A 13,627-nucleotide genomic window follows, 5' to 3' on the forward strand; every position below is an offset into this window, starting at 1 on the left:
GAAATCATCATCTCGTTGAACTTGACTCTCTCTTGTTACAATGTTTCTTTTCTCTTAATCTTCCATTTTCTCTTTCATCGTGCAATCTAGTTTCACCACCAAACTCAATCATGGTTGCGCAGTTACAAACTTGCGATGGTCAAGCCATGTGCACGACGTCTAAATCCAAGGTGGGTTGTTCGGATCGAAGAAATTGAGAGTCCGTTTGTTTATTTATATGGAGAATTTTTTTATTTGTTATTTATGTTTTTTCGTGCTTTTATTTTTACAACAAAATTTAAAAATAAAAAAGTATTCATTTTTATTAAATATGAAATTAGATTTTTATTTTAAAAAATTAGATAATGTGTTCAAATTTTTAAGGAATAAAAGATGTGGAGATCAATGGCTAGAGAAGTAGTGAATACACAGAGTGATATAATGAAAAGATAAAGACCTGTGTTTATTTACTATTTTCGGGTTGTTTTTAGTTTTTCAAAAGAATAAAAACGTGTTCTCTTTACTGTTTTCAAAAATATATTTTTTAAAATAAGAAAAAAATTCAAAATAACAAAAATCATTTTAGTTGTTTTTAGCCAAAACACAGCCAAAAAACCAAAATGTGCAAAACGGTCACTTTTGCCTTTTCTCACTCCCAGATCCAAGTTTCTCTCTTTTCCTTCTTTGTTCCAGATTGACCAAGTCTATTCCTTTTTGGTCGGCGACGCACCTACCACAACAATCACCATTGCTCGCCGTTGTGAACCATCCTTGTCATCGCCATCTGACTCCCTCTCTTCCAGATCTGACTGGGTCTCTTCCTTATTGGCCGACGACGCGTCTATCGCGGCCATCACTGTCACTCGTCATTGTGGACCACATCTGTTACCACCATCCGACTCCCTCTTTTCCATATCTGACTGAGTCTTTTCCTTGTTGGTTGGCAGCGCACCTATCACGACTATCACCGTTGCAGGCCTGGCAACGAATGGTGGAAATAGTATTTCACCTTTTGGCAATTTTCCCTTCAGAGTTTTGTCTACCATGAGTAAGGTAGATTTAAAAATATATATATATTGTTCTCTTTGCTTATATATAGAATGATAATGGCATTGTCACAATTAAGGGTGAAAAAGGTTCCGTACATTTTACATTGCAAATTCATCAATTTTAAAATGTATATATTATTTAATAATATACTAGTATTAAATTGTTTCAATTTAATGAATAATTAAATTTATTGAATAAAATATCATAAAATAATTTTTTTAAAAAAATTAAAGTGAACATGTTTTTTAGTTTTCAATTTTGAGAAACACCTTTTCAGAATGAAAAGAACGCGTTTTCAACAATTTCAAAACAAACACTTCAAATTTAAAATTCAAAATAAAAAATAAAATACAAAAAGAACACCACTTAAATTGTTATTCTTGCAGTGGCAGAGAGAAACACGATGGTATTGATCAAGAGATGAGAATGACAAAAAGGCAATAGGAAATAAGAGAGAAGGCACCATGAATGAGTGTGGGTGAATGCAATGAAACACTAGTAAAAAGAAAAATAATAGGGAGTAAATTATTATTGACATAATTCAAATTAAGAAAACATGTTTTTCTTAAAAAAATATTGTAAAGATATTTTCGAAAGTTTAATACAATTTTAAAAAATAAAAAAAATTGTTTTATATTCTCAAATTTAGAAAAAAAAAAAGTCATTTCAAACAATTTATAATCTTCTACCTATGTAGAGATATTTTTTGAAAAGATACTCTAATTTTTCACAAATAAACACGCATAAGAGTTTGCATTTTTAATTAGTTATTGTTAGTCTTTTAGAGTATGGCAACTCAAGAGGGAGTGAATTGAGTGATTAAAATTTTTATTAATTTTAATAAATATTATTGATTAATGATTTTATTAAAAAATATATATTTGATAAATATAATAAATTATATTTAAGATTAATAATAAATGTAAACCACAAGATATAACAAAAATAAATATAATGAGGCACATGACAGTTTATAGTGGTTCGGTATCTTCACATACACCTACTCCACTCTTATAAAGTCTAACCACCATTAGGGTTCCACTAAATCAAAATCACAAAGGTTTTCACAGTACCTCACCATGAAAACTATATACACACCTAGATTACAATGGATTTTAGGCAATCACTATATCAAGATTTTATTCCTAACTTATATTGGAAACTAGATTCACCTAGATTTTAACAGATCTAAGAAACCTATACAAACCTCAATAATAATTTAAAAATTTACAAATAATTTGTCAACACTTAAACACAAATAAACAATTAATAACAAATTATACAAGATAAAAATATTTAAATAAATAAATAAATAAATTTGTAATATCAAATTGAGAAGTTTGGATCTGTCGTGAAAGACTTGAAATTTTTTTTTTCTCTTACGTTGTGGCTCTTTAATAAATGAACAATGAATCTTTGAGAGTCTTAAAATGATTAGAAATTAGCTTGGGAGCTTTGGATGTTCAAAAAATGAGTTTGGGGGTATTTATAAGTATTTTAGACACTAAATAAATGATCAATATAAAATTTGAAATTCAAAACATATTTAGGCTTTTTCAAATAATAAGAAAACATGTCTCATATTTAATTCAAAATAAATTTACTTTTTGCATAAGAAATCAATATTTGAAAATTTAAATATAAACTTTTGAGAAATAAATGATTAAAACAAAAAAACATGTCTAAAAGCAATCTCCTTTAATTCAAAATAAATTTACTTTTTACATGAGTAAGAAAAAATATGTCTAAAATCAATTATCTTTAATTCAAAATAAATTTACTTTTTGTATGAGAAAGAGAAAGCATGTTTAAAAGTAATTATCCTTTAATTCAAAATAAATATATTTTTTGTATAAGTAATAAAAGCATTTATCAATAAATTAAAATTCAAACATAAACTTTTGAGACATAAATGATCAAAAGAAGGAAACATGTTTAAAGACAATCCACCTCTAATTAAAAATAAATTTACTCTTTATACCTATTTTTAAATCAAAATAAATTTATTTTTTATATAAAAAAATACGTTTATATCATAAAAATATTTTTATTAATCATCAAAATTTAATTAATATGAATAAGTTGACTCAATATTTTTGACCCAAAAATGAAATTTTCATTCACTCATGGACGGGGGAATGGACATTATTGTTAAAATTGGATAAAATTAAGATATATTCTAAGAAATTCACACCACAATTGCAAATTATTGGGTCACTAGTGGATTGGCTTATTTGAGTTATAATTTAATTGCAAAATAAATTCATCGATATCTTGGACATAAACCAGACCTTTTTTTTTCCTTCAATTAAGTTTAATTTGATTCTCAAATCATTACTTATAATATTTTTATTTAGATTGGAGCAAAAAATGTAATTAACAAATAACTAATCTCAACGTAAATTACAAGAATTACTACGAGCCTTGTCATGATCTTAAGAAGGGCATTTGACAATTTAGTAAAAACATAAACTATCTTATTACTAAAAATATATATATGAAAAATAATAAATTCAATGATGTATTGTTGGAGTTGATTTCTTCAATTCCATTTTAGGGTTTCAAGGCTTCGTGGAATAATTTGACTTTGGTTTTTTTGGGTTCAGATTCAATTCGTTGTATAAAAAATTTAAAATTGATTTTAAACATATTATATATATATTTGTTGTATAACGAAGTGATTTATTATTAATATATTTGTAACTAACAATTATTTATAATAAACACCATTTCCATAATATATGCCACCGCCTTTGCGCTCTCCTCCTGCAGACTCCCTGCAAATCAGTAATAAGTTCCATGCCCACGGCGATGGCGGCCTTCTTCCATCGCATTTCCAAATCCCAGAACCTTATCTCGCTCTGTAAAATCACCGGTAACCTCAGCTCTCTCTCAAACCCAATCAACAGAAAACCATTATGCAACTCATTTCAAGGTAAACTCACAGTCATACATATGTCGTTACATGTTCCTTTGCGATGCAAATGTATATTTTGCTAGTTAGTGCTTTATTTTTTCTTTCCATTGTTTCACTTAATTAGGTTTTAGAATGTTCATGGGTGCATTTGTTCGTGGATCACTGGAACTATGGTGACTAGGAATTCGTATACCAAGTATTCTGGCTTTTGCCCAACTGGGATATTTCGCGCTTTTCTGTATCTATTAATTCGTTTGTTTGTTTTTTTTTACTATTTCCCTGTTTGGATTTGGGGTTTAACGATACATGTCCAAACATCAAAATGAAAGTCATGATTGACAGTATACAGCATGGATCGCTAGCAACTGAGCTAGATTCCTAAGTAGAGAGACTCCATTTGAGTCCCAGTGACAGCATGACACACCCGATCATAGTAGTGCGCTCAACTGGCAAGTCTGATATGGCCAGCGTATACATGATTCTTTCTCTAATTCAGTTATACACTCGCGGACAGAAAAAGAAAGAAAGAAAGAAAGATGTATGAGATTCCAATGGTTGAAATGTTTACATCTCTGGTACTGGTTTTAATGTTGAACTAGAAGCCAGATTTTTCCTTGGACTACTGAATTTTTATACTTGGTCATGGACAATTGATTGGATAGAACTAGCTCCAGGCTACCAGCTTTAGCCCAATATTTGGCAATCTAATAAAGCCTTGATGATTCAAGCTGTCACTCTATATGTGTACACATGGGTGCACACGTGTGTTTGAAGGTTTTTACTTTGCCCATCAAGTTGTTTTAAGATTTTTCTTAGGTCTAGGCAATTTTCATCTTATTTCCCAAATTCAGATTGTTTCTTAAAGTCAACGGCTGCACTATGTGGAGGAGTGGAATATGAAACTTGCTGTTGCCAATAGGAATTTCAGACATCATTGACTCCAAAAGAATTGTCTCTATTTGAAATTAAGTTCAAATTTTCCATTACTTGGAAAAATGGGGACCAAAAAGAACACTCCTTAAGCTACTTGGGTGTGGTAAAAAACACTCCACGTTATCTGTGTTTACGTGGTTGTGGGCTTTATTATAGCTAATCCGTGAACATTTCTCTCAATCCAAATAAATAAAAAAAGGAAAAAGAAAAGAGAGATCATGTATGGTGACTGGATTCATAAATATGTAAGGCATACTCAATATATATAAATACCATTGGACTATCAAGTGTTCAATGTAAATGCTTCTGTATTCCAGCAAATCAGTAACAGAGAAGTATGGACCTTTAGAAGAGATCCTATGCAAGTAAGCACTTTTATGAAAGTTCTTATTTTACTTCTCAGTGGATTCTTTATACCGTAACCATTTTATTTGATCTTTAGTGGATGCTAACCGAGTTTCTGTTTCCACAAATGATTGACAACCACTATGGATGTTATAGGCAAGTAGCTAATGAATTCATCCACACCAAGAATGTCCGTTAACTAATTGGGTGTCAGTAATTTATTGGGGTTAGAACACTATATGCCAATTGCTTGCTATATCATTTTATTTATTTATTTGCAGATCTCTTGCATTTAGTATTTGTTTACTATACTTTTGTACCATGCCACACTTGTAAAACCAATGGATGTAATTGACCATTGACAGTCAAGGCACAAAACCCAAGACAGAAAAATTAGATTCAATGACACCTAATTTTATGTTCTTCTTGTAGTGAGGAGATCCATAGCCACTCCTGATGAAGCTGTTGCAGGTTTTGATGAAATGGTTGCTGGGACCCAGCGAAGGTATTACATGTTGGGTGGCAAGGGCGGTGTTGGGAAAACAAGCTGTGCTTCATCCCTTGCTGTAAAATTTGCAAATCATGGTCATCCTACAATTATAGTTTCCACTGATCCAGCTCATTCACTAAGCGATTCTTTTGACCAGGTGTTTAGATGCACTTTCACATACTTTTTGGTTTATATCCTTGCGGTGTTATTGGTTATATTGAAAAATACACATGTCATTGTATGTTGTTTGTGCATTGTATTAAGGATTTTTCTGGAGGGAAGCTTGTTCCAGTTCAAGGATTGGATTCTCCACTATTTGCACTTGAGGTATTTGTGTAATATATCTTCTAATTTAATCTATTAGTTATTTAATGTGTATAATTATACATTAAAGAAAGTTAAAACTGTGGCAGATAAACCCTGATAAAACGAGGGAAGAATTTCATATTGCCGGTCAGAAACATAGTAGTAGCAGCATCAAAGAATTTATGGGCAGCATGGGCCTTGGACAGCTTGCTGAACAGGTGTGAACATTTTGATGATGTTATTTTTTTGGTCAGTAGAAAATGTTGTGAATTGTGTTAAGAATGTTTACTGACTCTCTTACTGGACAACAATAACAGCGTATCAAGCATTAATCCTACTATGTGGGGTTGTCTACATAATATTCTAGCTTGCCAATCATTCTAACCCCTAGGGCTGCAAGTGAGGAGAGCCACTTAAAAATGACTTGAAGCTTGGCTAGATTAGGGCTCGTTCAAGCTTGTTTATTTAGTTAAAAACAAGTTTGACCTTGATTTTTAAGCTCATTTAGCAAACAAGCCGAGCTTAAGCTTTAAGGTGCTTTGCTCGTTTGGGCTTGTGAACAAGCTCATTCGTGACTCGTTTGTAAGCTCATTCATATGCTTGTTCGGAGTATAATTTGAAATAATGTGTGCTTTTTATAAGTGAAAATTTTTGTTTCTATATTATTTATATTATTCAAGATTTAAAAATATATCACAATTCACTAATTTTACATGTTCTACATAAAGAAGCCTAAAATCAAGCTTATAATGACCCTTAAATTTAATATATATGGAAGGCTTGTATGAAGCTCACTAAGGCTTGTTTGAAGCTTGTTTAAAGCTCGTTTAATATTTATGAGCTGAGCTTGAGTTCAACAAGCTTTTAAAAAACCAAGGAGCTTGATAAAATTCTTAACAAATAAACATGAGCTTTATGGGCTTGGCTCATTTGCAGCCCTATTATCGCTTGGCTTATCCGTTGTAAGGTTATTATATCTCATATAATACCTGAAAGTCTCCCACCAAGTTTTTCTTGTTCCTTTACCTCTTTTGTTGAAAACTTGTTCCATTCCACCCACTCTCCTTAGAGGAGCATCTATTTGTTTTCTTCTCACATGACTAAGCCATCTTAATTGTGTTTCAGACATGTTATTGTCAATAGGTGCTATTTCAACCTTGTTAAAAATAAGACCATTTCTAATTTTATATTTCTTGTATGGTCAAACATTTATTGTTACATCCTCATATCTGTTATGCTCATATTTTACATGTATTGGTGCTTCATTGCTTCAACATTTAATGTCATATAATAAGCTGATATTACAGTCTTGTTATTAGGTTTCCCTTGTAGCTTTTCAATAGAATCTTACTATCACATAAAATGCTAGACACATTTCTCCATTTAACCATCTTGCTTTAATTCTATGGGTAATGCCCTCATTAATCTTCCATGTTTTTTTGGATTAGTTATCCTATATATCTGAACTAATCTTTTATTAAGATGACTTGATCTGCAAGTTTTACCTTAACATCATTCACACTTGTTTTTTTATTAAACTTCCATTCCATATGTTCGATTTTCAACATATTGAACTTAAAATCTCTAGATTTTATTTGTATCCTAAGCTTAGTATTCACACCTTCTTTTATCTCATCCACCAAGACAATGCCATCTTCAAATAGTGCCAACTGTTTTACCATATGACTAATTTTTATTGGAGGCTCTCAAATGCATTGGCTGAAGTTTATGAAGCATGATATTCCCAACAAAACATGGTTACATATTAGGCAAGGTCTTTATAGTTGACTTGTCCATTCCTTCAATCTATCAGCTTAACTGAAGGCCTAAAAAGTATTGCTTGAGTGACCGATATAAGAATAAGATAGACATGAAAAGTAATGCTGATAATAAGATTCATGAGTGACAATATGCATTAATTTTTTTTTTTTTTGGTTTTTGATTGCGAAGATGGCAGCATCTACCTGTAGTTATATTATCAGGCAGGCCTTTCTAGCAAGTACACTGTTCTTTCAGCTTATCCAGCTTAACTGAAAATTATAATGCTCATTAAGGTTTTTGTGATGGATAGTTCTGGACAAAAACTGAAATTCTTGTTTTTTTGGGGGGGGATTTAACTTGAACAAAGTAGCAGCATCTCATACTACCCACACAAGTGGCAATCTGCTTTCCTTAACTTTTGTCCTTTACTTGTTTCTTCTTGGGAATGTGTTCTGATTTTTTATTTGGTACTACTCTTTATGACTCAACTCGAGAATATTTTCTTTTAACCATAGTAAATTGTCACAGGTAGGAGAACTGAAATTTGAAGAACTGTTGGACACTCCTCCACCTGGTCTAGATGAAGCTATTGCAATTTACAAGGCATGTGTAACTAATAAATGGTTCCTATTCTTCAAGCTATGGCAGTGGATGCTTTTCATATTGCATTTTTCTCAATGGTGGTGATGGGTGTCATTGCTAATGATAGAGCTGCTATGCAGGTTGTGCAATTTCTTGAGTTGCAAGAATATAGTATGATCACTCGGATAGTTTTCGATACAGCACCAACGGTTAGTTAAGATTTACATGTGTAAATTTTTCCAAGTACTACCAGTCATTTATAAGCTGATTTACAGGGCCATACTCTTCGGCTTTTGTCCCTGCCAGACTTCATGGATTCATTTATAGGCAAGATGATGAAGGTATGTCTAAGCTGTGTCCTGGGAACTGCCTTTTGTAAAGTTAATTACTGAATGAAGAGCATTACTGAGTTGGACCTGAACTATAATTTCAAAACAGCAGAAACTTTACATTTTTTATCTACTAGTTACTCCCTGGTTTTCATTTTTGGCTGCCAACAGAGGCTGCTTTTTCCCTCTCAACCAAAAAGTATCTGTTATTGGTTGGAATGCTTTGGTGGAACAGCTGGAAGTTGAACTATCTACTTTTTTTTTTCTTTTCTTATTGTTGGTGAGTTTTTTCAATTTCAGTTCTCCTTTCTTATTTAACTTTTCATTTTTACTTATTTCAGCTAAAGCAGAAGATAGTTTCAGCAACTTCAGCTGTTAAGGCTTTTCTTGGGAAGGAGGATAAGCAACGAGTGGATGCTGTAAGCACAAAATTGGCCTGTGACAGACCTGTTCAGTAGTTCAAAATACTTAGTAGTCTATGTTTGTTTATGTAGAGTGATAAGCTGGAGCAACTAAAGGAGAGGATGGCAAAAGTACAAGAACTTTTTCGTGACTCAGAGACGACAGAATTCATTATAGTGTCAATCCCCACCGTAATACCCCTTACGACATGCCTCCTTTCATTGACTTTTTTAGAAGCAAAACTGAGTAAATGAAACTTCTGTGATCCCCATTGTTAACTTGAACCGTTAATTGTACCACATATTTCCTCCAGTTGTTGTGCTTGTTCTGAATTCATTCAATGCGATTTCAGAAGTTCTCTTTATTGGAATATGTTCAAAATGAGCCTATATAGCCAGTTGAAGTGAGTAAATCCAAAAATGTCTAGAGAAGTGTTTTTGTGCATGAATGGTTACAAGCACAATTCTGAAAATTATGAAACCTGTCAAGTTTTAGATGAATTAAATACTGTATGTATTTTTAAATATATCTTGTTAGTTAAGCATATTGATTCAGTAAATAATACTTTTATATTGGCTGTTTGTGTGTTTCAACCTGACATAACCAGACATAACCATATCGAACTCCATTAGCTGGTCAGTTATTCTGGATGGTACGTATTCATGGTTCATGCAAACACCCCATCTGAGACTTTTGTCCCTAAACATTTGAGACCGATTTGTTTAGACCTGCTACAATGCTCTGGAAACTGGAAAGTGACAACATGAAGCAGAAAACAAATGCAGCCACCTGGTTCATAGCTACAGTGAATCTTCCTTTGTCTCTTTTCCATAAAGCTGATTATTTACCTCCTAATAAGTGATGTTCTATTGCAATCACAGTTTGCATCATGTTAGTGCTTTTTAGTGTTAAGATATGATCTTTAAATTAGGCAACTATATATCTTTTAGGTATTCTTAGATGTTTTGTAAATCTTTAGAATATTATCCTTTCTTTTTTTCTTTTTGGCTAAGTGAATATATCCTTTCCTTCCACTAGAGTAGGATATGAGTATATAACCCTTATACATCTCATTCAAGTAATATGATATGCACATACATTATTTTAATACATTTAGTATTCTGGTATTTATGAAACATATCAGCAAATATTTGTGCACTTCTCATTTATGGGAGGGTGGCATTTTAAAGCCTGAGGCATTTGGAAATTTTTATCATGGTCTCATCCTTGTCTAATTTGTTTATTTTTTTTCATTTGACTTTCATACAGATAACTGACTTTTCATTAATAAAAAATCACGGTGAATCTTGCCATCCAGACTTTAAAATTTGAGTGGACTACTGATTCCTCCTAACCAATGCCACAGTACATGTGTTGTTTTGTTGCATATATATCATTTGTTCTTGTCCATAATTGCTGAACTCGCCTTGTTTTTCTATATGATTTTGTATGTAGGTTATGGCAGCTAAAGAAACATCACGATTGTGTGCATCCTTGAAGAAAGAAAATGTTCCAGTGCAAAGGCTTATTCTTAATCAAGTCCTACCTCCATCTGCATCAGACTGCAAATTTTGTGCAATGAAAAGGAAGGTAACATCTGAAACTTTCTACATGGATCATGGAATGTCATTCTACTTGCTAATTTGCTAGACTTCCATTATTAACAACGCATGCAATTAGGGCTTATTTATCTCCCTTTTAAAACATTGTGTATTGGTTTAAGCAGTTCATGGTAAGAAGAATATCCATTTAAGTCATTTCTGGTACTTTCTGTGCCTGTCCTCCTGCTTCTTGTTTTCTTTTTCTTTCTTTTTTTTTTTTTGGCTTGTATATATGTCATGCATCAACAAATGGATGGCATGCACTGACATATTTTTTAAGTTTGTTCATGGGTAAACCTGATAGCAATTTTTGTGGAGTTCACCAGTTTTGTTCTATATTGGATATTGGGCTTCTGGCGTGCAACCTGAAGCTTCCATCTGCTGAATTTCCTGAATTATGTTTTAGCAATTATGCATATTTTCAGGTGGAATCTCCCTGACTACCTTGATAGTACCTTAAAGTTTGTGTTAGAAGAAATATGAGACTCAAAACAATGAAATATTGTACTGCTTTGGATGCAAAGTTTGAGGACCTAAAGATGGTGAAACTGAATATACATCCACATGCACATTTGTGTCAGTCCCAAATCATGGGGACAGATTACAACGGGTTTTGTTTGGGTGGGGGTGGGGGGGGCGTAGCTGTTGACAAATTAGGATTAGGACAAGAAAAAGTCTTTTATTTTGCAGTTTTGACTTGATTTGAAGGTGCCATCATTCATTTCCCTTAATTGTACAGTTAGTGAACTTTATTAAAGTAGGTATAATAATTGGCAGTGGGTAAATGGAAACGCTATGAAACAAAATCTTGAATTGATTTGAGAACCTGATCTGTGGTGGGGTATGTTAATTTTTTCAGTTTTTTACCTATTGATGCACTTTTGCCAGCAAGTTTTGGATACTATCAGCTTTATCAAGAAGATGCATATCTTTCTGTTTATTAGGCTATTCTTAATTTATTCGGTAAGCTAAAGTTTTAGTCCTTGACGAGTCCTCCCCTCTCTGTATCCTTGTTATTTAGTTTTGCATGAAAAATGATAATTTTGAATGAAAACTTCTGAACTCAACATGAGGAATTGGTCATGATGTTGTTCGTAACTCAAAAATCTTAATAATAGTGACATATTAAGTCTTATTTTTATTATGTGGAGTTTGCTGCTTGAATTCTAACTCGCCTATCATTTCACCTATGGTCATGTCTTTGTAAGGTCTCTATCATTTCACCAATGGTCATATCTTTGTAAGGTCCTGTAACTTATATAATACCTAAAAGTCTTCCATCTACCCCTTTTGTTAAAGATTTGTGTTTTCTGTCTACCTGCCTCACATGAGCCTCTATTGGCTTTTATTTTCACATGACAAAATTATCTTAATTACATTTAGTGCATCTTATCATCAATCGAAGTTTCTCCAACTTTATTACAAATATATGAATTAATTTTTCTCATATAACCGTACATCCATCAAATGCCCATCTTGCACTGATATTTTGTATATGTTGATGTTTTATTCCCCAACATTCTGAGGCATACAATGTAAATTCTTTGCTTTGTTTTTAATTTTCATTTTTTAATATATAACAACATTAATTGTATTTTTTTATTTGTTGTGAAAAATATATGTAAGGATGGTATGTAATTGTAAAAAACATGGAGAAAGTAACAAATAATAATTTAGGAAATTTAGAAGATAGTTACGTGATGTTTGATTTAAATTAAACACTTGTAGATAAATAATATACATGACATTTAATAAAATTATATAAAAATTGTGAAAATGCAATGAAAACATTATTCTTTGTTATGAACTTATGTAATAATAAGAAATCTAGAAAATGAAACATCTCCTTGTGTAGCATAGATGGGGGCTAAAGATAGTTTTAAGCAATTGGGAATTGGGAAGAAATGGTGTTGTATTTCCATTCGTGGACAGATTTTAAGCTTCTGGACGATGTTTCTAAATGTTGCAGGATCAAGCACGGGCCATTGATGTGATCCAGAGTGATGCAGAGCTCTCCAGTTTGAGATTAGTCCAGGTGCCCCAGTTTGATGTGGAGATAATGGGGGTTCCAGCTCTAAGGTTTATGGGGGATTTGGTTTGGAAATGACCCTTTGTGAGAAAGGGAATATAAATGAGGTTCAGCTCAAGCACCTGCTTGGTGAAAAGATTGCGAAGTCGCCTCGCCTTATTGAGAGAGAGAGAGAGACTATGCAATGAGATATACAGCAAGTGGCGTTCAGCTCCATCGTTCCCATGTAAGCATAGAAGGCTATGTTACAAACAATTATATTGAATCCGTAACAATCTGCTTGGCAGTTGCATGCATGCCAAGTGCCCCACTTGAACACGAAAAGGGAAAAAAATATCTGAGTCACTTTTTGTGTATGCACCATGTGTCATAACTTTCTCTCCTACTTTGCAGTTAAGGCTGTATTTTTTGTTGTTTGGTTGTAACCTGAAAATATTATTGAAAAATTATTTCTAGCGTTTAGCTAGTACTTAAAACATTACGATATATATATATATATATTCATCAATTCTATAATTTAAAAAATAAAAAAGCATAATAAACAAAGAAAGAGCTAGATGATAGACAGTGGTTGGCGAAAGGCGGAGGGAGACGGATATGGCAATGGTGATGTAGGCGCATGTAGAGACAGAGATGTAGGGCAAGATTGAGAGAGGCAGAGCATGACAAAGATGAAAGATGTGGATTTTGACAGGGATGGCGATGCATTGAATGATATAAACGAAGATTAAGAGAGGCGGAGGCACGACAAAGACGCAAAAAGGTTGAGCATGATGATGAAGATGACAATGCATATAGTGATGTATCACTAGAGATTGAGAAAGGAGGAACACAATATAAACTAAGAAAGGTGGAGCATGATGAAGATGGTGACCAATGCAAAGATGGAGAGCGATAGAGACA

The 13,627-nt window shown here is 32.7% G+C and overlaps 1 protein-coding gene across 2 annotated transcripts; it reads left to right on the plus strand.

Moving 5' to 3' along the window:
* Positions 1-3,755: 3,755 nt before the first annotated feature.
* LOC127796106 (ATPase GET3B-like) lies at positions 3,756-13,223 on the plus strand. 2 transcript variants are annotated; one of them, XM_052328150.1, is made up of 11 exons: positions 3,756-3,964; positions 5,696-5,871; positions 5,979-6,041; positions 6,128-6,238; positions 8,310-8,384; positions 8,504-8,572; positions 8,639-8,704; positions 9,034-9,111; positions 9,187-9,285; positions 10,550-10,684; positions 12,665-13,223. In XM_052328150.1, exons 1-11 carry the CDS (start codon positions 3,829-3,831, stop codon positions 12,800-12,802), a joined length of 1,146 nt encoding a protein of 381 aa, XP_052184110.1. In that variant the 5' UTR covers positions 3,756-3,828; the 3' UTR covers positions 12,803-13,223. The 2 variants fall into 2 exon arrangements, with proteins under 2 accessions (XP_052184110.1, XP_052184109.1); XM_052328149.1 differs by having other exon boundaries at positions 3,757-3,964; positions 5,657-5,871.
* The last annotated feature ends 404 nt before the right edge of the window (positions 13,224-13,627 follow it).

Source organism: Diospyros lotus, chromosome 1 (genome assembly GCF_014633365.1).
Source record: "Diospyros lotus cultivar Yz01 chromosome 1, ASM1463336v1, whole genome shotgun sequence".
NCBI lineage: Eukaryota > Viridiplantae > Streptophyta > Magnoliopsida > Ericales > Ebenaceae > Diospyros > Diospyros lotus.